Here is a 27,302-nt window from a genome sequence, read left to right on the forward strand (position 1 = left end):
TAAGGCGGGGATCATATCCTTGGGAGATGTATGCAAGAAAGGGCAGTTTTTAACTTTAGAGACATTTGAGTCGACACAGCTACCCACCCCACTGATAACATTTGCCTATATGAGATTACGGGCGGCGGTCAGAACGCTCTACCCGTGCTTCCCTGAAGAGCCAGCAGCGCTGGGGGCGCTGCAGACAATGTTAACAAGCAGCTCCAATAGACGACTCTTAATACAGTTATACACGCATTGCAGAAAGAAGGGTTGAATATCTTGTCTGCATTGCTGGAATGGTGGAATGCAGTGCTATTCCCACCACTCTCGAAATAGGATTGGGAGGCTTGCTGTGCACTCACGGGTAGGCTTACAGCTAACTATAACTTAAAAATCATAGGGCTGAACTGACCGTTTGGGGCCCGCTGCTTCAAAGGGTTTACAATAGTATCCTGAAGGGGGGTGCTATTCCAGAGACTTGGCAGGGTGCCGTAATCATTCCCATTCATAAGAAGGGTGATAAAGGGTCGCCGGGGAATTATAGGCCCATCAGTCTTATCGATGTATCGCAAGAAATTTTTGGGGAAATTATTCTAACCAGAATCCAAAACTGGATAGAGGAAAACAGTGTTTTGTCAAGCATACAGGCAGGATTTAGGGCTTCAACTAGTACACGGACCAAGTTTTTAGGTTCCTCCTTCTAATTTGGAAAAAAGTCACAATCTGAGGAGGTCACCTATATGTAGTGTTCGTGGACTTAGACTGCCTTCGATTCCATTGATCGGTTCCAACTTTGGCAAGCGCTGAGCACATTGGGATTACCACCCTATTTGCTCAGAATTCTTGTCAGGCTACATCAAGACACTTTTGCCAGCGTCAGGTGGAATACTGAAGGCACTCTGACAAACGCCATAGCTGTTCAGAAGGGCGTTCGTCAAGGATTCGTTCTTGCCCCCACACTGTTTATCCTTTATATCAATGGCTTAATAGGAGAACTTTTTAACTGCGGTGGCGACCCTCCAAACTTGGCTGGCAAGGTAGTGGCTTGCCTGCTTTTTGCAGATGACACACTGCTTATTGCCAGAACACCCAGTGGTATTCAAAATCTCCTAAATAAATTTGCCTTAGTTTGTAAAGATAAGGGTTTAGAAATAAATGGGCTTAAAACGAAATATATGATTTTTAACCCATATAAATCAAATAAGAGAAAACTTACCCTGGGCACGCACAGTTTGGAGCGGGTTAGTTCCTTTGGCTATCTGGGTATCCGCATTAACGATAGGCTGGCTTGGACTCCGCAGTTAGAAAAGCTAGAGCTTCCCCCTTTGGGACAATATCCCCCATTACTGAAATCCATAGGGCTATGGTCCTAGGTGCGGCCCTGTACGGGGCCGAACTGTGGGGGCTGGAAAACCTGACAGACTTAATTTGTGCTGAAAATAAATTTATCAGAGCCATTTTGAATCTCCCAGTGAATACACCACTCTTGCCACTTAGACTTGATCTTGGCTTAAAACCTATAGATCATTATGCCACTTTGAGGTCAATCTTATTTTGGATCAGGGTGTGGATAAGTAAAACTCAGGTGCCCCTGAGGGAGGCAATGGTAGAGCTGATTGCCTTGCATAATCAAACAGGCCGCATCAAGTGGTTTAGTAAGATCAAGCTCTTGTTTTCAAAAATTGGAATGGTGCAACTCTGGGAGGATCGAGGATCTATGACCAAACTCACGGTCCCCCTTGTTAAAAAAAGGTTTTGGGATCTAATGATCTCAGAAAGGGTTTACCGGTTTGCACATGGCACTTTGACTGTGGGGTTCTTGAATGTCAATGGAGTATTTGCCTTTGAAGGGTTTTTGGATGATATTGAACCGCCCCAGGCACGAGCCTTGTATGTTCAGTTAGATATGGAACCCTCCCTTTGAATGCATGGAAGAGCTCTTGGGGAAACGTCTGTAAATCCTTTGTGTCCTCTTGCCATATTTCCCCCAAAACCATCGAGCACTTTTTTTCTGTTGTTCCTTTTATGCTGAACTTAGGAAAACTTGGCTGGCCCCTGTATGTCGTATTTTATCTTTTAATTGTCCACAGGAAGCAATACGTATATTTAAATCAGATACTACAAGCTGGCTAGTATTTGCTGTCTCAAGGTTTTTAATGTTTGCATGGTGGAAAAGGCTAAAAATGAGCAAACATGTTCTTGTGACATAACTATAATTAGGTTAAGTGGTATTTCTCAGACGCATGTACAGTGATTTAAAAAAACAAAAATTTAGTAGCCTGTTTTACTGTATTGTTAAAAATGTTTATTGTTTTTATATTGATGCACACTTCATTATTTTTCATGATAATGTACTGTATTTGAAATGTGAATGATCATATTTTTGATCGATTGAATAAATATATATATATATATATAACTTAAGAATCATACACTTAAAATTTCTACAGCAAGTTTATTACACTCCATTACAATTGTACAAATATGGTCTTTGAACCAACTCTCAAAGCATTAGATGTGGGGAAATGGAGGCAGACTATATGCATCTAGTGAGGACGTATACCAATTTTGGGAGCGGGTGGCGAGGGCATTGACGGGCATGGTAATGGAAAGAGTGAATGGTACACCACAGGTCTGCCTGCCGGGGCTAGTGGAAACCCAGCAACCGAGCAATCGTAAATTGCTGACGATTGCCACACTGTTGGCCAAACGGCATATAGCTATAAATTGTGGTGGGAAATGTACCCAAGATGGACCAATGGCTACAAGATGTAGTGTATTGCAGATACCAACAGGATATATGCGCGGAGGAACTTCCTGCTGCCTCCAGACCCAAGAATATATGGGCACCGGGTAGTCTATTTAATGGCTAATCCAGATGTAATCAAGTTATGAAACCTACTAAATTGAGTAATGGGGGCTCCTCGAATTGGTCTTGCAAAGTGGAACTATTTGCAACAGCATTCATTACAGTATGTAAAGATGTCTAAATGCACCGATAATTGGTCTGATGTACTGTAATAAGACTGCATTATTGTATGTGTTCTGTTGGAACTGATAAAATGACTAATAAATGAACTGTAGATAGATAGATATATGCTGCTGTACCCCTCCAAACTTAAGGTGTTGTCTGGTGGGAAGGCCCATTTCTTTGAATGCCCAGAGGAAGTCTGGGACTGGTTGGAGAGGCAGGAGAAGGTCCCAGCTCTGGGCCTGGGGTCTGATGGCTGCCCTGGGGTGTCCCAGTGTGTGTAGCTAGAGGACTCACCCCAGGTGGCGCAGATCTGGGGAACAGGATTAGAACTGCATAGAGTTACAATGCAGGATGATGGTACCATACTGATGGCTGAAACTGGTGCTTCACAACTGCCCAGAACGGACCACCTTTACTCTGTCGTAGACACATTGGCCCTGGAGACACCGGCTTCCTCTGTTGCACTGGTCCCAGAGACCAACTTTATTGCTGAGTGATGCTACAGATATTGGTGTCCTTATCTGTCCCTGAGCACCATTTATACTGTGTGTGTGAGGGAAGGAGGTAGGAAGAGATGGCGTTTGGATTGTGTCCGCGCCCGTGCCGGACAGTGTCCAGGTTGGGGTTCCTCTGCCCAAGGGCCACACTCCTCTGAGAGACTCCTGGATGCACCCCATGTGACAAATGCTGGTCTTATTGTATTATTGTAATGCGGGATATGTGATGCCACGGGCACAAGCTGTGGTGGGCTTGCTTCCCAGCTGCAATACAGATAGTGGAATATAGCTTCACGGAGACTAACTGGGGGGGATTGTGGGGTGGGAGTGAAGTTGAGGATACTGTCCAAGTTGAGCAGGTTGGGGTTCACATGTGATCCAGGCACATGTATAGTGGACTCTCATAGTAAAAGGTTTACAATACGTTTGTACGGGTGGGGTGGGAGGGGACTCTGTTTCTTGATTATTCAGATGTTAGCTCTGTTTTCTTTATGCCGAATTGTCAGTTTGTCAGACTGCGCAGCACAGGGATGCTGAAAGCCGAACATTACTGATTGCAAATGGGTAGTAAATTTAAGTTCATGACCTGGAATGTTTGGGGTTTAGGTACGCATATCAAACGGTTCAGAGTTTTATCCTTCCTGAGGCGCCATAAGGTGGATATAGCATGTCTCCAGGGGACGTACCTCATTGAAACTGAGGTCGGGAAAGTCAGAAAGAAATGGAAAGGACAAGTGTATCACGCTTTCTATTCGACCTACGCCAGAGGGTTGATAGTGTGGGTCGCTCCCTTAGTGCTCACATATCTGGGAGCTGACGTGGAGTGGCGGTATGTCATCCTGCAGGGTCGACTCGATGGGATGGATATAACTCTGGTCGCCTTATATGCCCCAGTGTGGACGATCATCAATTTTTCTTCAAGGTTCAGGAACGGCTGGGGGCTGATCTTGATGAGCGCATAATGTGGCTAGGGGATTATAACTGTGTAGTGGACGGAGAGCAGACCACTTGCCTCCGAGACTAAACACGAAGCCACGAATGACTACAGCTTTGTGGGAGGTGATGGACAACTGAGGACTCTGGGATGCGTGCAGGGCTCTCCGGCCATAGGACAGGTTGTATAATTGTCATTTGTCCACACAACACCTACAGTAGACTGGACAAGATACTGTTTATGGGTATTCTGCCAGAGCATCTATTGCAGGTGACTCATGTATCTCATTTCATATCCGCCACTCTCCAGTATTGTGTGAATTGGCTTTGGGGAGGTCAAGGGCGCAACAGCAGCTCTGGCGTCTCCCTGTGGACATGATGTCTGATATTGTTGGTTGGGGCACGTTCTCTCACGCACTGACGGGCTTAGACTGTAATTGATGCATAATAGGGTTGTACGGAATGGAAAGCCATGAAGGCTGTGCTCAGAGGACATTTCCTGGTTTCAGCTTGCAGGGTGCACAGGCAGCTACAAGATGAGCTATGGCTGGAAGAGGATGATCTTCAGCAGTTGAGAGTCTGGACTTGTCATACGGCGAACGCAGAAGGGAGGAGTCGGGCGTGAGGCACATACTCAGTATAGGCAGCAAGTGCATTGGAAGGGGGATAAATCAGGAAGGCTCCTAGCCTGGCTATTGCGTCGGGAGGCCAGTGTCCCTCTAGTGCTTCATGTGATAGATGTGGCAGGGTCTGTGGCCAAGATGTGGGAGGCAGTGGTGGCAACCTTCCAACGTCACTTGCAGGGGGTGTATTATGTGGGTAGTTGTAGTACGTCCGACAGAGTAGACGCTTATCTGGCCCCTTGCATCTACCTAGGATGGGGCAGGTGATGGTGGCGGACCTCGAGGTAGATATCATGCCAGAAGACTTGAGGGCCTTGTTACGTATGTTGCCGAGAAATAAGGTACCGTGTGGGGACAGGTTCCCTGCCAAATTCCATCAAGGGTTTTCAGCTGATTTGTCTCAGAAAATGCTAGAGGTATTTTTGGAGGGCTGTGAGATGGGGTCCTCCCGCTAAGTATGAAAGATGTGCTTACTTGTATGATGCAGAAACCCGGGGGCAGGGTGTTTGGGGGGATTTCAGAGGTGGAGAGGAGGAACAGATCCTGCATTGTCCCGCTCACTTACAATGGTCAATACCATTGGTCTCCATTAACACTTAAAAGACCTTTGATACGGTGGACAGAGGGTACCTTTTGGGCATGATACAGGCCATGGAACTTGGTCCTTGGTTTCAGGCCTAGATACACTTGTTCTATACTGCTCCAGGTGCTCGAGTTCAGCTGAGACAGCATTACTCTGCACGATGGGACATTAAGCACGGTAACAGGCAGAGCTGTCCACTGTCACCTCTCTTTGCTGTAGTAATAGAGCCTCAGGCTGTGCAGTGTCGGCAGGTTACGTATGACTGGGGAATAGACCTTAGACGACAAAGACATATTGTCTCCCTTTACGCTGATGAGGCCTTGTTTTATCTGCGAGCCCTGGGAAAATCCCTGGCTGTACTGTTACGGTTGTTGGAAGCCTTTGGGGGCAGTGTCCAGGCTTAGGGTCACTAAGAAAAAGTTACTGCTGTTCCCTTTGGTGGCTCTGGCTGGGTTCCCTGCAGAGCGGCTCCTGGGGCTAGGGCTGTGGTAGGAAACTGAGCTGTCTTGATACTTGAGGAAGATGACCCACACCGAGGGAAAACAAGTGTAATACAAATGTGTGGAGGATTCTTGGTTCCTTTCAGGCATCAGTACTTTTCTGGAATACTTTGCTGCTGTCCCTTACATTCAGAATAGCGGTGTTCAACATGGTGCTGTTACCCCATGGCCTGTATTCTATCCTAAACTTGCTGTGCCCCTTGCAGGCGGGAATCTTTCCCCGGATTAATGCGGTCCTCATCTCACTCCTTTGGGCTGGTAGACAGAGTAGGGTGCCTCGAGTTGGTGTGCTTGCGTTGTCCAATCTGGAGTTTTATGACTACGCGTCTTGCTTACAGCGTATAGCGCTGTTGCTGGCATGGTCCAGGGTGCCGGCTAGTTCCCCTTAAATTGTGCTTCAGACCGCCGCTTTGGTGGTGATTAAGAGGGCCCCTTTTTACGGGGAGCTACTGCTTTAGACCATGGTCCCGTTCCGTTGGTTGCCAGAGCCCACGCCGTTTCAGGAGTGGCATGCAGGTGTCTGTGAGCAGGTTGGGGATCTTTATCTTGATATGTTAATCTTTTTTAAGGATGCACAGCTTCGGTTCGGGTTGAGCCATGGTCAATGTCTTCAATATGCAGGTCTGACGGAGGGAGCCAAGTAGATCTGGGTGTCCTTTCCTGAGGCACCACTGGATTCAGCTGTCGTGAGGGCACTGTTGACCTTGGGTGCCAACTTGTCTCCTTGATGTTTAAGGCGCTCTAGGCTGAGGTGGTGTGCGGACAGTTATGGATTTGTTACATCCAGGAGGCAGATGTGGTAACCCTAATATGGGTCATGGACTGGGCTAAAATCTGCTCTTTATTGCAGTCTGTATCTAGAAACGCGTGTTTTAAGTTGATATACTTAAATTTCATATGCCGCGTGTACATAACCCTGCTTAAGATGCAAAGGATTTACCTGGAGCGATCACTGGCTTTTCTGAGATGTAATTCAGAGGATGCAGACTTTAAGCATTTGGCATGGGTATGCATGCAAGTGGGGGGCCTTCTGGTTGGTTGTGGTGAGCCGGCTGCGGGGTGTCACCGACATGACGTGTGAATTAGACCCTCAGCATTGCTTGCTGGGAAACATCATTTGACTCACGAAACGCAAGATGGCATAATGATTCTTACTGTTGGCTTTAGTACTGGCTAAGAGGAGGGCTGCCATTACCTGGAGAACCAGTGGGTTTGGAATGTCTCGTAATGGTCAAAAGTTGAGGAACTGCAGCTCTGCCGCGCACAAACGGATGCAAAACTGCAAGCCGATCTGGAGGTTTGGGGCGGATCTCTGCAACAGGTTTCTGGGAGATGGGAAGGGAGGTACTCCTGAAGATAGTACAGCTGGCAGTGAATCAACTCTGTCTGATGGAGATGACCAGAGGCATACTGGGTAATCATGTTGTTTTGGTAATGTGCTCTGCTGGATTTCCTCATTGATGCTACCGTGATGTTGTTGTGCTGTCTTGGTGTCCATGTATCCGGACTGTGTACAAAAGTACTGCTATAATGAACTTGCTGCGACTCATTTTTGACAATACTGTTATGTTACTTGTTTTTTTGTAAAACAATAAAAGGTTTTTTTAAATAAATTATCTCAAAGCTAGATCTACTTTTTGCCCCATTTATTTGTGAGCTAAGACTTTCACCCCAAAGATGATTTTTTTTATTTACATTTCTTTCGTTTACCCCTTTTAATTTCTTGGGAGGTAATACAATCTAATATTCTCCAGGTCTCATCAGCTCTTCTGAATTTTCATCTAGTCCGGCGAAGATCATGGAACATTTCGAATATTCCTTCAGAGTTGAGTTACATGCTCATGAAAAGGGATTTCATTTGTGTGTGCGTGGAAAGTACAGAACGAAAGCTTACAGCTTAGCAATCAGTCTGTTTCTTAAATTTGCACATGTAACCTCATTTTGTAGTACGTAGGAGGTTAGTAACTGGTCAGACAAGTGCTACCCTCCATCAAGGTCAAGGCCAATGTCTTAATGGAGGTGCTTCAACCGGAGATGAGGTCTGCGGAGTCCCTGTTCCCCTTTAACAAGGCCCTCACTGACATTCCTATGGGGCCCTGGTCTAAACCCTGCACCTGGTCTCCTGTGCACAGGTTGATTGCTTGTTGTCACTGCCCCACCCCCAGAGGCCTAGCATTGCTAACACTGCATCCCTCTCCCGAGAGCCTGGTGGTGCAGGCCTTAATGGCCAAATTAACACAGGCATATTTCCTAGCACTCCACTGGATAGGGAATCTCAGATGATGAATGCCTTTGGGAAAAGGATCTTTTCTTCCACCAGCCTGGCATTGGTTAACACCTCATGCTTCTTTGACCGATATACTCATGCCTTGTGCGACTCCGTTGCACAGCTGCTGCCCAGGCTTACCAACACATTAGGCAGGATCATGGCCTCAATTGCGGCCCTCTGCCTCCATGCCTGGCAGAGATCAACAGGATTTTCAGGTTATGTCTAATCTTCACGGATAGACATGCCCTTTGACCGCTCCCTTCTGTTCCGAGATCAGGCACACACGGCTCGCGATTGTTTTAAGGAGTGTCGAGTCACCACCAGATCCCTAGGCCTCTCTTTGGGTTCCCAACAACCGCAACAATCCTCCTTTCACCCCTTCCATGGCCACAGCCGAGATTCCCAGGTGCGTTCACAATTCCAATCTTACCCCCCAGGCCAGCAGGCTTCTCAGTCATTTCATGGCCAGGGTCATGGATCCCACAGAAGAAGTGGAAACCACACCCAGCAAACTTTTAAGTTTATCACCCCTCCAGCTGCCGCAACACAACACCACCCATCCCGTTGGCGGCAGGGTCAGACATCACCTGCCCCAATGGCAAGCAATAACCTCTGACAAATTAATGCTCAAAATTGTGCAGCAGGGTTATTCCCTTCCATTCTTGGAAACCCTGCCTACCTTGCTATCGTCCTCAGAACAGCTGGCGGAGAGCCATCTGCAGGCTCTGCTGGCCAAATGATCCATCGAGAGAGTGCCAGCATCAAAAGTAGGGCATTGTTATTCCCGCTACTTTCTAGTGTTGGAAAAGGACAGATGCCACTGTTCTAGCATAGATCTTCGCCCTCTTAACACGTTTCCATGAAGAAAAAAAAATTCAAGATGCTCACCTTGGCTCAGGTTCTGTCTGCCTTGAACCAGGACACTGTATAGTAGCATTGGACCTCCTGGACGCATATTTCCACATTCCTGTCCTGCAGGCCCACAGACATTACTTGGAATTCACAGTAGACCAGGAGCACTTCTAGTTTGCTGTGCTCCTCTTTGGCCTCACCAATGCCACTTGAGGGTTCTCAAAAGTGAAGGTGGTTTTACAGCACATCTGCAGAGGTCAGTGGTTGAAGTCTTCCCCCTACCTCAACAACTGTCTGTTAAAGTCGGGCTCACCGCAGGCAGTCATTGTTTCCAGATTACGGCGAACCGTCTGTACTTTCTGAGGTTCACTATCAACTTGCCAGAGTCAGACTGGACTCCTCAGGCGCTTCCTTTCATCTGAGCTATTCTGGACACAGTGCAGTTCCACGTATGGATTGTCCAGGACATTTGGATTATGATGCCGATGTTTCAACCTTAGTCCTGTTTGGTGAGACCGACTCTGAGGCTACTGTGTCTGATTGTCTCCACCATCTTGTTGGTGAAGCACGCTCAATGTGATGTACAGGCTTTACAGTAGGATCTGAAGTTCCAGTGGGCTCAACACCAGGAGAATCTCTGACCTAGTCCAGATTTCGGAGGAGACTGCAAAAGATCTGCAGTGGTGGTTGACGAACCGCGATTGAATCAAAGGCAAACCCCTCTACCTTCCCCACCTGGATCTGACAGTGGTGACCAATGCATCTCTTGTAGATTAGGGTGGACACCTGGGAGAGGTGGCAATCAAAGGACTCTGGTCTCAGATGGAATCTTAGCTCCGTATCAATCTTGTGAAGCTGTCAGCTATTCGCTTAGCATTGAAAGGATTTCTCCCGTTCATCAAGAGAAGGCTGGTTCAGGTGTTCACGGACAACACCACTGCCATGTGGTATTGCAACAAACATGGCAGAGTGGGGTCATGTCCCCTGTGTCAGGAGGCCCTGTACCTCTGGACTTGGCTGAAGCACCAGGGAATCTTCCTGGTCGTGCAGTACCTTGTGGGATTTTGGAACACTTGAGCATGTAAACCCAGCTGTCGATGTCTTGGAACTCGCAAATGGCATCTACATCCAGAGGTGGCACAAGATCTCTTCAGAGAATGGAGAAAACATTCGCTCGATCTGTTTGCTATGACGAGAACGCACAATGCCAGTGTTTCTGCGTGTTGGAGTTACCAAGCGGTTTTCATGTGGAGTAGCATTCTGCTTAGACTGGAACCCGGACTACTGCATGCCTTTCAACAGATACCGCTCTTGCCCCGGGTTCTCAAGAAGATCAGGACCGACTGGGGGCAAGTCATCTTAGTGGCTCCAGACTGGGCTAGGAGAGTTTGTTAACCCAGACCCCTGAGCATGAGCATCTGTCCTCTGATTAGGGTGCCCTTTTGGGAGGACCTCTTTGACAGCAGCAGGTCATGGTCCTCTATTTGAACCTACAACACACACTCCTTAATGCGTGGAGATAGAGCAGAAAAAGTTGAAAGCGTTTGATCTTCCATTCAAGATTTCCGATGTAATCTTGGCAGCCAGGCGTCCCTCAACGAAAACTGAATACGCCTGTCCATGGACAAACATGTGGCTTAGTGTTTCTCACGACATGTTGATTCCCTTTTCTGCATCTTTGTCTGAGGTGCTATTGTTTGTGCTGTTAGTCCAGCTAGGCCTTGCTTTGGGTAATGTTAAAGGTTATCTTTCTGCCATCCCTGCTTCTTTACTGTTACCTAATCACCCCTCACCGTTTAAGTCACTTGTGACACGTTTCTTAGGGGCTTTCAACATTTGTTCCCACCTACACCTTTTATCCTTCCCCAATGGAATTATAATTTGGTCCTAATGTTTCTTAGTGAATTCCCATTTGAGCCCCTGCACAGCTGCCACCTGAGATGTCTGACTCCTAAGATTGTGTTCTTAGTGGCCATTACAGTGTCCAGGGGGGTCAGTGAGCTTCAAGCTCTTTCAATTTATTTTCCGTACACCTGCTTCTACCCGGACAAACTGGTTCTTTGGACTTGCTTCTCCTTCCTACCAAAGGTGTGGCCCCATTACACATCAGCCAAAACATCACATTACCAACATATTTCGCTCTACCTCATCCTTCTAAGGAAGAAGGGAGGCTCCACTGTCTAGATCCAAAAAGAACTCTTTTTATATTGCTCACAGAAAAGACCACAGGATGGGTAATCAGCAATTAATTGGATTCACAGGACCGAAAACAGGCAGGGCTGTGCTCTAGAGAAGCATCTTTTGATAGATTGTACTTGGCTTCAAGATCTGCTGTGCATGAGCTAAGTACCTGTCCTGGATACCTGTCAAGCTGCTATGTGGGTGTCACTCCATGCGTTCACAAGCACTAAAGCTTGTCAAGTCAGGTCTGTCAAGGTGGGCATTTTTCCAGGTCGGTCCTCCAGGATTTCCTGTTTTTACCCAGTTTGCAAACCCACCTTTGGGAAGGTATTGCTAGGATATTTATTCTAAGGTGAGGAATCTGCGGTTAGAAGTCTCTCTCAGAAGAACAAGTTACTTGTCTTCTGTAATGCTTTTTCTAGTAGAGACTCCAACCATAGATTCCTCACCGACACTCCCATCTTCCCCGATTTGCGAAATGGCCTCTTCACCCAAAAGCTCCTTTAAGAATATGAACACTGGTCACACACCATTCAGTCGTCGCTCTGTGTTTTTTTGCGTGGAAATAGACACAAAAGAAGCCGATGTCACCGCGCTGTGGTGCCTATATTGGCACCATGCACGTCACTTCCGATGCGGATGACTTTGATGAGGAGCACCTCGATGCCAACTACCATCTTACAGGGATACTGCTCAAGATTTTCTGGAACCAGTCTGATGCCTGGGGAATATTCTAAGGCAGTGGTTCCCAAACTGGGGTCCGTGGACCCCCAGGGGTCCATGACTCATTCCGAGGGGGTTTGCAGGCAGGAGTTTTAAAAGCACTGCATAGTTCCTTGTATAATCATCAGTTTTTGGGCAGCAATAAAAATGTCAAGATAACTCCGGTGATTAATGTACCTGCTGGAAAGAGATAGGGGTTTTGTCCAGTGGCAGCTTTGACTCATCTAAGGAAGTGCAGATGGTTAATATGCCTGCTGCGAAGAATGTCTACCATGCAGTTTTTTTAAAGCAGTATTTTGTTTTGTGCATAGCTCAGTGGGTTCCTGCTTTTGCCATAGAGATTCTTTTGTTATTGTGCAGTTCACAAGATCCAATCGTAATCTAGCACAATGAGCTATAAACTGCCATCAAACAGCTGCATGCAAACTGCATGGTACAAGTTAGTAAGTTATTCTTTTTCCCAGTCTTTCATTATTCCGATGCTGCTAAAAAGGTTTGTTTTGGTAGACATAAATCATTATTATTAAAGTAAAGACTAACCCCTGTGTTATGTTCTGAATCCTGAGTTTGTGCTAGACCAAGCACTCTTAAAAAAAAATGCCTACCAGCATGGATGACATGTGAATCCTACACCTTGTAGTCCTCTTTGCCTTTTGTAACATTTTCTATGCCCTGATTTACACACGTATGATTCATTGTTTCTATATGTGTGTGATGTAAAGTGCTCTGACAACCTACGGTGGTATGAAAGGTGCTATAAAATAAATTAAATATACGTGACAGTGGGGCTATGGAGAGATGAGAGGCACTGTTGGAGGGTAGTAGTGAGGGAATTATTGAAGATTATCATTCATTGAAAATTGCCAAAAAATTGTTGTATCCTGGTGCATAGTAAAGTCATTATTTACTATGCTTTAAAAGCTAATAGAATTTAATATATAATGATAAATGTGTTGTAAAATGCACCATTTCCCCCCAGAGTTTCTTGGGAGAGAGCCTCCCAAAGTCCCCTTTGTAGTGGTCAGGCTCACTTGCTGCACTTGGTGTGCACTATACAGGGACAGGTGTGACAACATTTGCCAGAGCAGCCTTAGGTTTCCAGTCCAGCCTTGGCAGGAGCCTCGGGCAGCAAAATAAAACCAAACAATTAAAAGTTAATTGCAAGATGCAGCCCCAACCTTCCCATTAAGATATTTTGATTTTTGCAAATATTGTTAATATAAAAATACTAAAATCTTTAGTAATTCAAGTCTAGTCTTTGTTTGGTGTGCACACGTGTGTTTATTTTTTGGGAATTAATTTTAATGTTTGACATTTAAATCATACAAATTGCTTTGGGGTCCCCGGCTTCCAGTAGTGACTCAATGGGGGTCCTCAGGAGTGAAAGGTTTGGGAACCACTGTTCTAAGGTGAGGCCTCTGCAATTAAATAGTCTTTATCAGAAAAGTCATTACCGTACTTAAGCAACTTGTTCGTTTTGGACCATGCGGAGTCTGCTCTGGAGCATTTCAAAGAAAGCATGGCCACATTTTGCTCCTTGGGTTTGTCTGCTCTGTCAATCCAACATTTTCGACCCTTCCATGGCTCTGACAGGGGCAACCTATGTATATAGTATAGCACTTTAGCCCCAGCAAAATTCCCATCCCTTTTATGTCCAAGGCTGTGGCACCTGCCTATTGCGCTCTGTCCCTGACCGAGAAAGTCAGTCTACAGCACCACCTCCCTCTGCCTCATGCAAACCAGTACTATGCAAATTTGGTTAATCCAAATCCTAGCCCATGTATATAGCAGCAGATATTAAAGTGCATAAGTATGTAGCAGCAAAGTTCATTGTGCAAGACAATTTCTCTGAATACAACCTGGATTGGCAAATCAGTATACAGTTCATATATAATAAATTATAATGAAGAGAAAAAGTGCCGTGTGTGAACCAGAACTGTGCCAATTCAGCTAATCCTAAATCATGTATATAGCAGCAGATGTTAAAATGCATAAGTATTTAGCACCAAAGTGCATTATGCAAAACAATTTCCCTGAATACAACTTGGATCAGCCAATCGGTATACAGTTCATTCTGTCACTGAGACTTGTATAGATCACTACGTTGAGAAAAACAAGGGAAACAAATCTTAACCTATAAAAACATCAATTCATGAGCCAGTGCTCGTACATAATAAAATCGAAATCATTAGACCTTACATAGCTGCCCTTCCTTTGGAATACACTACGAAATAATAGAGGCACCCTATGTTGCATGAAGGGTCCCTACCTGCTTAGCATAAACCTCTTCAAACAATCCGGTCCTGATAATTTTATTATGCCAGTGAGAATATGATTGGACCATATCTGTTTACCAGTTTTGGAGGATCACTGAACGAGACACAGCTATTGCTATCAAAATAAAATATTGTTGGTGTTTTTGTAGATGGTATACCTCCTCAGATGATCCAAAAAGCACCAACATAGATGATGTAGATACTACAGTGTGTAAAGATTGGCTAATTGCATGAAACACCTCCTCCCAGAATTGTTGGTGCTTTGGGCACTCATTAAAAATGGTATCTTATGTTAATTGATTTTTATATAGCGCATAATCACCAGCAGGTCTCTTAGCGCTTTAGAGAGAGTGGCTGAAGACCACCAGCAGTTACATAACAGCGCAAGGAAGGTGGATTTGACTGTGTCCAAAGCCTTCCTGAACTAGACCGTTTTGAGCTGTTTCCTGAAAATATGGACCTATCCACCCCATTGACCGCCTTACATCTAAAACACTGATCTGGATGCAAGGGAAACATCCTGTGCAGTCTGTCAGGTATATAATAACCTTATCATCTGGATGAAAACGCAATTCTCTTGAAATTGGCAGCTCAGAGTGATCTATAGCCTACCTCGGAGAAACGCTGCTATTCCTTAATATTATATCTACAATTAATTGCCTGATAGACTTTTAGCAGCAGTTTGAATAATACACCCTGGCTGGCCTGTTGCGATAGCAATTGGCACCAGCTACCCAATCCACCCCCCCCCCCCCTCCCCGCCTTGTTTCATTAGCTGACCTAATGGCAGATATTTCAAGCGCTTTTGGCCAAAGGGGCTATCGAGAGGCTGGTCTAGTTGTCACTGCAGCTTCTTTCTGGTGCCAAAGAAGGACAGAGGTCCTTATACCGTTTTAGACCTGCGCCATCGCAACGTCTTCCTTTGGAATGACACATTCAAGATGCTCCGTGTAGCTCTGGCCCTCTCTGCCTCTGATCCTTGAGACTAGATAGTAGTGTTGTGACCTGCAGCACGCTTATATTGACAACATTGTCTTGCAGGCATACAGGCGTTATTTGCAGTCCATGAAAGGACATTTTCAGTTTGCCGTAGTCCCCTTTCAACTCACCATCATCAACTTTGGTATCGCTTTCCTTTCAACTCACCAGCGCTCCTTGTGTGTTCACATAAGTGATAGCAGTGGTGGAAGCACATATTCCGAGATCAAGGGTCCTAATCTTCCCTTCCCCTACTACTACGACTGGCTGCTGAAGGTAGGCTTGCCCCAAGCAGTCGTCACAGACCTCCAGACTGCAGTGAACTTTCTGACATCCCTGCGGTTCACTATCAACGTGCCAAAATAACAACTGACTCCTCCTCTTGGACTTCTTTCCTTGGAGCCATTCTGCATACAGTCTGTTTTTGTGCCTTTCCCCTGGGAAAGAGAGTCCAGCATTCAGTCTATGATCCCAACCTTTCAGCCTCTCTCCTGGTTTTCTGTTAGGGTGACTCTGAAGCTGCTGGGATTGATTGCCTCCTGCAGGTCAAGCACGTCAGTTGGCATATGCAGGCTCTACAGTGGTGTCTGAAGCCTCAGTGGGCCCAAAATCAAAGAACCAAGTCCAGATCTTGAAGAGACTGCATAAATCATGCAGCGGTTGTTGCTCGACTGAGATTGAGCCAGTAACCGAGCCCTCTCCCTACCCCACCTAGAGCTGACATCGCTTCTGGGTTGAAGCTGCCACCTAAGAGAGGTGGTGATTAGAGGCGGACCTCTGAGGGTGAAAGCCATCCACTTGGCATTAAAAGCCTTCCTTCCCTCCAACAAGGGAAGGCTAGTGCAAGTGCTCACAGGCAACACCACCCCGGTGGTATTGCAACAAACACAGTGGCGTGGGGTCATGGATCATGTGCCAGGAGAGTCTGCTCCTCTGGAAATGACTGGACTATCAAGGAATCCTCCCGGTGGTGAGCCATCTAGCGGTGTCTTCAAATGTTGGGGTGGATGAACTGTGCCATCAATGCCTAGTAAGTAGATCACGAGTGGCAGTTACGCCCTCGAGGTGGCACAAGGTCTCTTCCAGCCATGGGGAGAACTTTGGCTAAATGTCTTTGCCACTGGTGAGAACTCTCTTGTGCAGGTTAGTTTTTTCAAGGTCTCAGAGACTTGTTCTTCCTACAGTGGGACTCTGGATGCCTGTATGCCTTTCCGCTGATACCTCTCCTACTCTGTGTTCTAAAGATCAAGAACGACCACGCCCATGTCATCCTGGTGGGCCCGTATTGGGCAAGGGGAGTATGGAATCCAGAGGTTATCGGCATAGGCATCTTTCCTCTGATTAGGCTGCCGCTCTGCGAGGATCTGCTGTCACAGCAACATGCAGGGTCTTACACCTGAGCGAGCCTTCACAGTCTCCACCGTCATGCTTGGAGATTAAATAGCGACAGATGAACACCTTTGACCTTCCTCTGGAGGTGGTTGATCTCATCACGGCAGCCAGGCTTCCTGGGATAAAAAAACTGCATAAACCGGTCATTGGGACAGATCTGTGGTCTGGTGCGGCACATGACAGATAGACCGTCTGATGTTTTGTTGTTTGTTCTCTCCCTCGCCAGGCAAAGCTTTGGTTTGGGCACAGTTAGTTTCAGCCTTTCTGCTGTTGCTGGACCAATCCTCTTTATTTAGATCACATGTTGTGATGCTTTTTTTCAATGGACTCCAACATTTGTTTGCTCCTTCTTCCATTGTTAAGCCGCAATAGTATATTAACCTTGTCCTGACATTAGATGTGTACTCACTCCCTTTGTGCCTCTGTACAGCTGTCCTTTGCGGCTTCTCACCCTCAGTGCAATGTTCCTTGTTGTCATAACATAGGCAGGTGAGTTGGCTCCAAGCTTTTTGGGTCAACCTTTTTTTCCCAGGCAAAGTGGTTCTGTGCACTGTGGCATCCTTTGTTCCCAAACTAGTGATCCGTTCCATGTCGTTCAGTCCATCTTACTGATGTTCCGTGTGCTCCGCCTCACTCCTCTAAGGGGGATATGCCATTGGCTAGACTCCAAAAGAGCACTGAGCTTTTACACAGATCATACCAGAGAATACCGAGTGGATGATCAGCTCTTTGTGTGCAGAAAAAGACCATATTTTGCTGGCTCCTGCCAGTGCATACATCATAGTTTGGCAGAGCAAGAAGCAGCCCGCGGAAGAATTTAGGGTTTATTCCAGCAGAGCCAAGAATGTTTCCACTGCATTGGCAAAGACACCCTCATGCATGCACCTGAAGGTGATTTCAGTCAGGAGGCCTAGTTGTACGTCACCGAACACAAGAAGCAGCCGTTATCACCCAGCTTTCAGTCACTGGGCTTGTGCTGCGACCAATGCACTTCTCTCTTAAAATCTCGAAGTCCAAGCACAGGCATAAGAGAGCCAAGTCAGACTCAACCCATCTTGCCATTCTGACTTCAAAGAGAAGGCACGTAATGGCATCAAAAACTAAGAAGCAATCCCTAAAAGTCACTGGCTTTGCAACCGATTCCTTAGTTGTTCTAGATGTGCCCGAGTTCTCTGGGCCATTAGCGACCCTCGGCAGATCGGGGCTCAAAGAGGTCATCCTGCAAATCTTTAGTGTGCTTCTGGCTCCAGTTTGCACACCTTTGAGCCGCAAGGAACTACAGGGCCCTCCAGTTGGGGTACTGCCAGCTGGTTCTTCCCCAGCACCGTCTGTTCTTGTGGGACTTGTTACCGTGCCTGTTCCAATTGCAGTACAGCCTCCCACTACGGCCCCATCCCAGTTGCCCCGACATTGACTCAAGCGGTGCTAGTTAATGATCTGGGGCCGGCTACCATGTCGGACCCAAAACCGACTTCCACTCAAGCTCAGCCAATGTCTTAACAGTAGGTGTCATGCAGCCTGACTTTAATCCAGCACCTCTGCTACGCTACACCTACAAGTAGAGATGCTCTATTTTCTCTTTGGCTCCGACTCTTCTCCTATGCCAGAACAGGGTAAAACTCAGGATAATGATGGTGAGGGAGATTACTTTTTCCACCCTTATAATGGGGTTACCTCACACCTTTATTTACAAAATGCCAGTCATCTTGAAACTTCCCTCGAAACAGAGCTTGACTCGCCACATGGGCTGCCAACAGAGGAGACTTCCTCATCTACAGTGGTGGTTCGGAGGGCAGCTTAGGTTGAAGAATTACAGCTGCACTCCATTGAGACTAAGGCAAATATTTAGATAGAAATTTTGCAGCCTGGGCGAGCAACATCAGACATCATGCTTCCATTTAATGCCACACTCCTAGATACTTTAATGGTGGAAACCATGTTATTGTCAGCCTATTTGTCAGCAGCTGGTCAAATGACCTAGGCCAGCACTGGCTACCCAGAATTTCTCACCAAGCATCTTACTCCAGAAAGTCTTGTTGTAAATGCTTCAACCAGTAAGATGATACCCAATTCATTTCTGACCTATCCCCCAGATAGAGGATTCAAAATGATTGATAACTTAGGCAAGCAGAAGTTTTATTCTGCCAGCCAGACTTTGAGATCTGTAAACTCAGTCTCTTTTGGTCTGATATACTCGTACCATTTGGGACATGGCCAGCAAAGTATTGTCTGCATTCCCGGAGTATCTTATGGCTTCCATAGCTCAAAGGATGCATGACAGGTAGGACTTGGCAATGTACATCATCCGAGTAGGCTTGGATGCCACGGAAGCATTGGGAGGGCAGTCGGTACCAGAGTTGTCCTTCACAGACACACCGGTATAAGATCAAATGGATTTTCTTACGATGTACAGATAACACTAATGAACAAGCCCTTTGAAGGGTCTCGCCTCTTTCAAGAGAAGGGAAAGCTTTAAAGTGCTATCATTGGGGCTTTGACCCCGCAACTCATTTTCTTCACCAGTTCTGCAAATTTAGTGGCTATTTCAGGTGTCCGGCATGTAGATAGAGACAGCCTTCCCAGCAGTGTTGCAGCAGAATTTTGGAGGAGCATCTGTCCATCCTCCTGCTGGATGTTCGTCTGTTGCTCTTCAAGGATGCGATAGAGCATGTAGCAGATTAAGAAGTACTGTGGTTGTTACTCCCGCTATATTCTTGTCACAAAAAGGACGTGCCTCAGGCCTAACTTGGACGTTCGACACCTGAACGCTTTCCTTTGGAATGGCAAATTTAGAATGCTCACATTGCCTCAGAAACTTTCTGTCCTCGATCCAGGATACAGGATGGTGTCCTTGGACTTGTAGGGTGCATATTTGCATATACCCATCCTGCAGCTTCTCAGACATTGCCTGCTATTCAAAGTAGGCCAGGAGCGTTTTCAGTTTGCTATGCCCCTCCGGTGTTCACAAAAGGTATGGTAATGGCCACTACCCATCTTCTGATATTGGGAGATCCTGTATTCCTGTACTTCAAACAGTGACTGCTGAAAGTGGGCTTGCTGCAGTCCGATGTGGATCATCTCTGGATGATGGAATTTCTAAAATCATTGCTTTGTACCACAAACAAGCCTAAGTCCAGCTGATTCCATCCCAGAGACTTAAATTCTTTGAGGCGATCTTTGACATGGTGGAGTTCAAGGCTTTTCTTCTGCTTAATTGGGTGCAGGGCATTCGGGTTATGATTCCGATATTTCATGCTTGATGCTGGGTCTCAGTGAGGTTGGTTCTGAGGCTTCTTGGCTTCCTGCAGCTTCCTTGTCAACAACGCCTGGTGGCAAATTCCACCCCTGCAGTGGAACCAAAAATCCCTTTGTTCCCAGCATCACGGCCATCTTTCCATCACCATCCAGGTCTCAGAAGAGACGGCCCAAGATCTGCAGGGCTGGCTGACCGCACACATTCAATATTTCCTCCAACAAGCCACTATCCCCCACCCCCCACCTCCGAAGTCAAACTGTTGACGAACACTGTGCTGTTAATTTGGTGTAGGGCTCATCTGGGGAAGGTGAGCAGAGAACCAGCTCTATTTCAGCCTACTGGAGCTACAGTTCATCTGTTTGGCCCTTAATGCTTTCCAGCGTTCAGTCAAGTGGATACTGGTGCAGGTGCTAATGGACAACTCTACCATCATGAGGTACTGAAATAAGCAGAGTGGAGTGGGTTATTGGGTCCTGTGCCAGGAAGCTCTGTGCTTCTCGAGAAGGCTGGAATACCAGAACATCTTCCAGGTCGCCAGCCACCTGGTAGGGTTTCTGTATAGCAGATCGGACGAACTGAGCATGTGGCTAATCGGGAGTGGTGGCTTCATCCCAAGGTTATGTGAGCATATTCAATCAGTGGGAAGAACCCTGGCTAGATCTTTTCGCCGTCATTGAGCATGTGCAGGGTTAGCAGTTTTGCACTTTGGAATTTCCACAATGGCACTTTTTACAAGACTCATTTCAGCTGGACTGGAACCAGGGACTCCTGTATGTCTTCCTGCCAATATCTCTCCTACCCTGAGGTACAAGTCCACGTGCAAGTAATCCTAATTCCCTTGTTGTGGGACAGGAGAGTGTGATACCTGAAAGTATGAGCATCTGTCCTTCTATCAGGCTACTACTTCTGGAGAACCACCTGTCTCTGCAACAGGGCAGGGTCCTCCACGCACATTTCTACCTTGTGAACCTCCTTTTGTGGAGACTGAACTCCTTTTGTGGAGACTGAGCAGCAGCAATTGACTGCATTTGATTTGCTTGCTAAAGTAATGGATGTCATCATTGCCACTAGATGCCTCTCCATGGAATCCATTTATGTTGGGACAAGTTTGTAACCTAATGTGGTGCCCGGGATACTGTCCTTTTTCAAGCTAAGTTGTCGGACATCCTTCTGTTTTGTCTTTAGTCGAGCAAGCCCTTGCAGTGGGCACTGTCAAAGGTTATTTCCCAACCTTTGTGGTTTGTCCTCCTGGCACACTTGTTTAACTCACCTATTGTGATGAGGTTTATTGAAGATTTGACACAGATATTTCCTTCCAAATCATGTATGGTGCTGCAGAGGGACCTTAACTTGTTTTTGACAGTTCTCATGTAGACGCCCTTGAAGCCTATGCATAATTGCTTGGTCTGACTCCTGACTTTGAAAACTGTTTTCCTCGTTGTGATTGCGTCAGCTTATCGTGTGAGTGAACTGCATGCACTTTCAGTGCATCCACTTTCTTCCAGACCAGTTCGTGCTGAGGACTTTGGCATCCTTCTTAGAGAAAGTTGTGACTCCCTTCCATGTCGAGCACTCGATCACTCTACCTACATTCTTGCTCCTTTGGAATAGGAGAGGCTCCAACAATTACACACCAAAATTATTATTTTTTTTTTTACATCGATCGTAGCAAGCACCATTGAGTTGGCGATAAACTTTTTGTTAGTTTTTTTGGAGCACAGAAAGGGAAGACTGTGAAGAAGACCTTGCCAAGATGTATAGATCTCAGATTCAAAATCTGCTTCGCAATGGCCTATAAGCAACCCCACTTTCTGCTCTAATTCCATTCCACCAGAGCCAAGGCCGCTACCATTGCATTGCTGCGAGGGATGCCCCCCTTGGTATCTGCCAGGCGGTGACGTGAGTGATGCTGCATACATTCATGAACCACTATTGCCCTGACAGCCAAGTTCAGCCTGGAGAACACTTTGCCTGCTCGGTTCTTCAAGCCTTTTTCAGTCTGTTTAACAAAAGTTAGGAAAGTGTATTGGCCAGAAAGATACACTAAAGTGTTTGAAGGTATATGCAAAGTATGCATAAGAAAAACCCAAATGCAAAACGATTGGTAAAGGTTTGTAATTACTACTTGGATACATTTTCTTTTTATTATGTGTTGAGTGTCTGTATCCTGTTATACAAGCTGAAACATTTTGAAGTGAAGCATCAAACTTGGTCCATACAAATTAGTAGCAAAGATGTATCATCCGGGAATAAAAACTGATCATGCTAAATTCTGTTGCCAAATTGTATTAGAAATGTGTATATTCTTGACCATAAAATTAGAAATAATCTGATGGTTTTATCTTTCCTAAAGGTTACATTTGAATTGTGTTGGAATATTTGATGTGTTAACATTTGACGGCAATCAAAATAATCCACTAGCACTTATGCCTCAGTACCAGGTAAAAATAACTGTTAATTGTTAAATACTTTGTATTTGTGGATTACGCCTTTGTGTAATAATATTGTTTGGAGAATATATTATATGTTTTTATTATGTATATTTTTTGTTAGTTATTACTGTGTATATGAATCAATCTATAATGTATTTCTGATAGATACTTCTAACCACAGATTCCTCACATTGTAAACATCCATAGGCAGCAGCCTGGATCCGAAAAAGTTTTACAAAATAGCCCTTGTGCACCAGTAGGTGATGTAGCTCTGCGTCTGACTCGTTCCGCGCCAGAAGTGACAGTGGGAGCCCAGTATAAGCACCAGCCCTGCGCCTGACCTAATTTATTTTCTTTCTGCACCCTCCAAACGGATCTGGAACTAGCACCCAAGTTTGTTTTCTTCAGTTGACAAGTTCTTTTTAGAAAATCCCAATTTTCCAGTGTGTAAGAGAACATGTCTCCTTTTAAAACTACGGGGCATAAACCTTGTAGGGACTCTTGCAAACAGATGTATATGACGGAACTACACAAGGTGCATCTCTGGTTTTTCGGTTCGGGCCATGACTCCAAGTTGTGCAAGGAGTGTGCCCTGATAAATCTGAAATCAACCTGGGAACACAAAGTCAAACTTTTTATCACTGAACACCGAAAGAAGTCTTGGAAGTCCTGCTGAATGTCGAGGGTGAGGACCAGCTCCCACTATCTGGGACCTTTCCGCATCAGGTAATTGTCATGGTTCAAGTCTTCTAGTATGCCAAAGAGGTAGTACAAGAAGGCCAAGCTGAACTTCTCCCAGCCTTGCCACTCTCTTGCTGAGAAATCACAAGAACATCAGGGTTCCTCCTGGTCTTGCTTCAAGTCCCCCCGCTGAGAAACCAATTCCACAGCTGATCCATGTTGCAAATCTTTGGCACCCTTCTAGCTCCCTCTGAGGTATCTTCAGGCCCCACATTCCATGAAGCCTCTAATTGGAGAGCCGCTGGTGGATGCATCCTCTGCATAATCTATGCCTTCTGAACCTGTTTTGGGTTCAGCTCCGACTCCAGAGCTGACTTTGATTGAAGCACCAAGATCCATGCCAGTCCCTACCACCTTGACACCTGCCTTGAAGCCGCCAACAATGGTGGAGGATGTTCCTGTGATCTTGATCGACTCCGAACCAAATTTGTCTCAACCTTGCGTCCTGGATCAGTTGTAATGCATCCGTTCCCAGTTCATTATGACACTGACAAAACATTACCTTTACCTAGGAGCCACCCTCCAGCGTTTCAACACGTTTTTGGATCAAACACCAAAGTCAAGCAGCTTTTGGTAAGTATGGAGATGATGGGGATGAATTGCCTCCACTGTATGATGACAATTTCTGCTTGGACCTGAAAGTGGTTTGGGCGCTTCGTCTGATACTGAGCTGGATTCTCTGCCTGGCCCCTCAACAGAAGAGAGTGCCTCGTTTGCTGTGATACTCAGACATGCAACTAAAATCCTAGTCCTAGTTACAACTATTAAAGTAAAAACCTGTGTCCGCACAGATGTTTTGTAACCTGTTTAGGCTATAGCTGAGCCCTATGTTACCATTTAACGGAGCTCTGACATACATGCACTCTATATGTGTACCTGAGCTTAGCCTTGCATTTGCCTGCCTATGAGAAGGCAGATAGCTTAATGCTACAGGTGATCCACCTTTCCTGACACACCATCCTACACCTGAGAGCCTTGTAGTTGAAGCATCTTCTGGCACAGTGTACCCCAACTAATTTACTACGACCCTCCTAGAAAAAAGTAAAAAAGAAGTGAGGCATTCTGCAAACAAATATTCTCCTCAGCAAGCCTAGCTCTTCAGTCAGTCAACGTGAGCTGTTTGCTGGATAGGTATTTCCATGCATTATGGGACATGGTCTGTGAGATCTTGCCAGCAATCTCGGGGGAAATGTCATGCAAACCTAAAGTAGACTCCTCAGGGTGGCCAGAAAGCAGCAAAATGTCATCAGGACTGGACACTATTGATTTTTTTTTTTTTAGGCGTATCAGTCTGGACTAGCGTGGTGCTCCACCAACACACGTGGATCAGATCCACAGGCATCTCTGGTGATGCTCAGGCAACACTTATGAATACGCCTTGTGACAATTTTCGCTTGTTTGGCGAGAAGGCTGATTCCTCTTTATAGCACTTCAAAAAAAGCAGAGCCGCCACACTGTGCTTCTTGGGACTCTTGATGCCTATGAGGCAGTATCACCAACTGTTTTGCCCCTTTTAAGGCCTTGCCATGGATTTGGCATACAGGCAACGCCAAGGCCAACTGCCCCAACAACAGGCACCCCAGTCCTTTTGGTACCGAGCTGTGGATTCAGTAGACCACGCCCAGGCCTTCTGTGACAGCGAACCTTCAGTCCCCTGCCCCGCTGGTATCTGCGTCCATTCTGCTTTAGTTTGCCTTTAGCGTCCCACAACTGACCTCTGGGAGGCAGGAAAAGCCATTTCTTTCAATGGGGACACATAACATAACATTAGTTAAACAGGGTAATGCCCTGCCATTCCTTTTTGACACGCCCCATCTTATCCAGTATTGGGGTATCTTTCATAGATGCACATGCTTGAATCATTCCCCGTTGTTGAGATGGGAGTCCCAGGTACATTTATAAAGGTAATGTCACAGTAGACATAGAAGTTAAAAGGCCTGAGGCCTAATATTTAATAACATATTTAAGTCCTTATTTAAAAAAGGACCAAACTTACGAGAACAACTAAGCCGCTGACACCACCCTCTGAACCTTCCTGAAAGGAGCTCCAGTCCCTCAGATTTTCTACCGCACATCGTGCTAGGGAGTCTCCACTGAGCTCTGCTCAGTTTTTTCCTCTTAACTTCTAATTATCCTTGTCTTCAGTTTTTCTCTTGGATTCAAGGTATTTTTCAACTATAATTTCCTTGCCTGAGTGAATTCCACTGATTTCTTCATGTTGGAAACAACTAAAAAAGGCCTTTCTGATGGGTACATCTGCCTGTGGATCCCTCACCTTTTTTTGAATTCTCTCCTGCGCCAGCATTCCGCAGAAACTTTTTTCCTAGCGCTCCTACGTCGACGAGGACGTCCTAATGGCACGGCTCTGCTCGCTACTCCGTCTGACGTCATCGGAGCCACAAGAAAACCTCGTCGGCGTGCTGACGTCAGTTCCCTTTTTTCCGCGCCGACGATACGTAACAGTTTTCTGGGACTGTCCATTTTCTTCTTAGGTTACTTTGTTTTTGCGATTTCCCTTGTAGTGGCAGTGCGATGGCATCGAAGAAGTCTGGTTTTTAACTTTGTAGGGAAAGCGGGGGCAATATGCCAATCACTAATCCCCATGAAGACTGTTTGTAGTGCCTTTCCGCGGACTACGACGTCGATGGATGCACCAGCTATCAGAAGATGAACTCAAAAGCTTTGAAGGAGCGTGAGGCTAAGCTGGTCATGGCGAAGGCGAGGAAGGAGAAGAGGGGTCGAAAGAGATCGAAGTCGTCAACTTTGCATGCTTCGAAGTCGAAGAAGCACAAGAAAAAGAGAAGGCATGGTTTTCAACGTCATTCGTCAAAAGGTGGGGCTTTGAGGTCACCTTCTCCGGCGTCTTCTCCGAGGCGTCACTCTAGAGAGGTCATCTTACCATCGCCTTCTCCTCCAGCGACTCCGGCTCTCTCTCCGACGCAGAGAGGTTCTCCGGCGCATTCACCTACACGAAGGGTACTCCTGTGCCGAGTTCTTCTCTGGCGCCGAGGGATTCTCACGAACCTAGGATGCCCTCTCCTGTGCCTGCGACCTCTCCTGTCTTTGGGTCTGACGTCACCGGTGCCTTCTCGGCTTCGTGTGGATCCAGGTATGGCTCCTTATCCACCCTTTCCTGGGCCTGGGTCGGATCCATCGCATTTTCTCAATGCGATGTGTGGCATGTTTTCCAGGGCATCCTACCCTACCGGTGCGCCGTCGGGCCCGTGGGTCCGCTTGCTTTCAGTTTGGGCGTTCCTCAGCAATATGCCCAGACACCTTTCGTGCCTTTTATGCCGACAGCGCCGTCTTGGCAGTTTCCGGCTCCGAGGTTCTCGACGCCATCCTCTGTCTCCTGCTCCATTTGGAGGTCATTCTTCTTCTCGACTTCGAGTAGCGCCGTTGCCCACGTCGGAAGCTCTGCCTTTGACGCCGGCACCGGTTTCATCGGCGCCGCGCTTTGCACAGTCGATGCTGGTTTCTATTCCCAAGATAAGGTCTAGAAGAGAGGCACAGAGAATGCTAGAGGAAGAGGAATAGCAGCACGATGAGGCTGAGGAAGGTGATATCGAAGAGAATGAGTTTGAGGGCCTTCAGGAGGCGAGTGGTTTAGATACTACCCCAGAATGGGAACTTTCGTCACCAAAGGCTTTACCCTCACAAGATGTTGCACCATATCATGCCGTTATTAGGAAGACTGCTGAACTTTTGGATCTTCAGTTACCCACTGCTGATTTCAGACTGAATATTCTTACGAAAGTATTACACTCTCCTTCCTCTGTGGGGGAACCTCTTTTGCCTTTTAATGAGGCTTTGACTGAGACAATTTTGCAGGTGTGGCGGAAGTCTCTTTCTGCACCTGCAGTTTCAAGTACTATTGCAAGAAGGTACAGGCCTGCTCCAAATGATCCAGCTTTTTTTTCCAGCTCATCCTTCTCCAGAATGTTTAGTGGTGCAGGCTTCTTGTTCAAAACAATCAGTGGGGTCTTTCCCACAGACTCCTGGAGAAAGGGATTCGCAACAACTGGAACAATCCGCCAAAAAGGTTTTCTCCTCTTCAAGTATGGATTTGAAATCCACCAATGCAACGTGCTTGTTGGGGAGGTATATTCA

The 27,302-nt window shown here is 46.3% G+C and overlaps 1 protein-coding gene across 1 annotated transcript in view; it reads left to right on the forward strand.

Annotated features, from left to right (window-relative positions):
• Nucleotides 1–27,302, forward strand: part of PAN3 (poly(A) specific ribonuclease subunit PAN3) — a 1,123,747-nt gene that overhangs the window by 666,840 nt on the left and 429,605 nt on the right. Inside the window, exon 15 of the mRNA XM_085621639.1 lies at nt 22,373–22,460. Coding sequence (XP_085477765.1) covers nt 22,373–22,460 — 88 coding nt within the window. The remainder of the gene's footprint in view (nt 1–22,372; nt 22,461–27,302) is intronic.

This window comes from Triturus cristatus, chromosome 8 (genome assembly GCF_964204655.1).
Source record: "Triturus cristatus chromosome 8, aTriCri1.1, whole genome shotgun sequence".
NCBI lineage: Eukaryota > Metazoa > Chordata > Amphibia > Caudata > Salamandridae > Triturus > Triturus cristatus.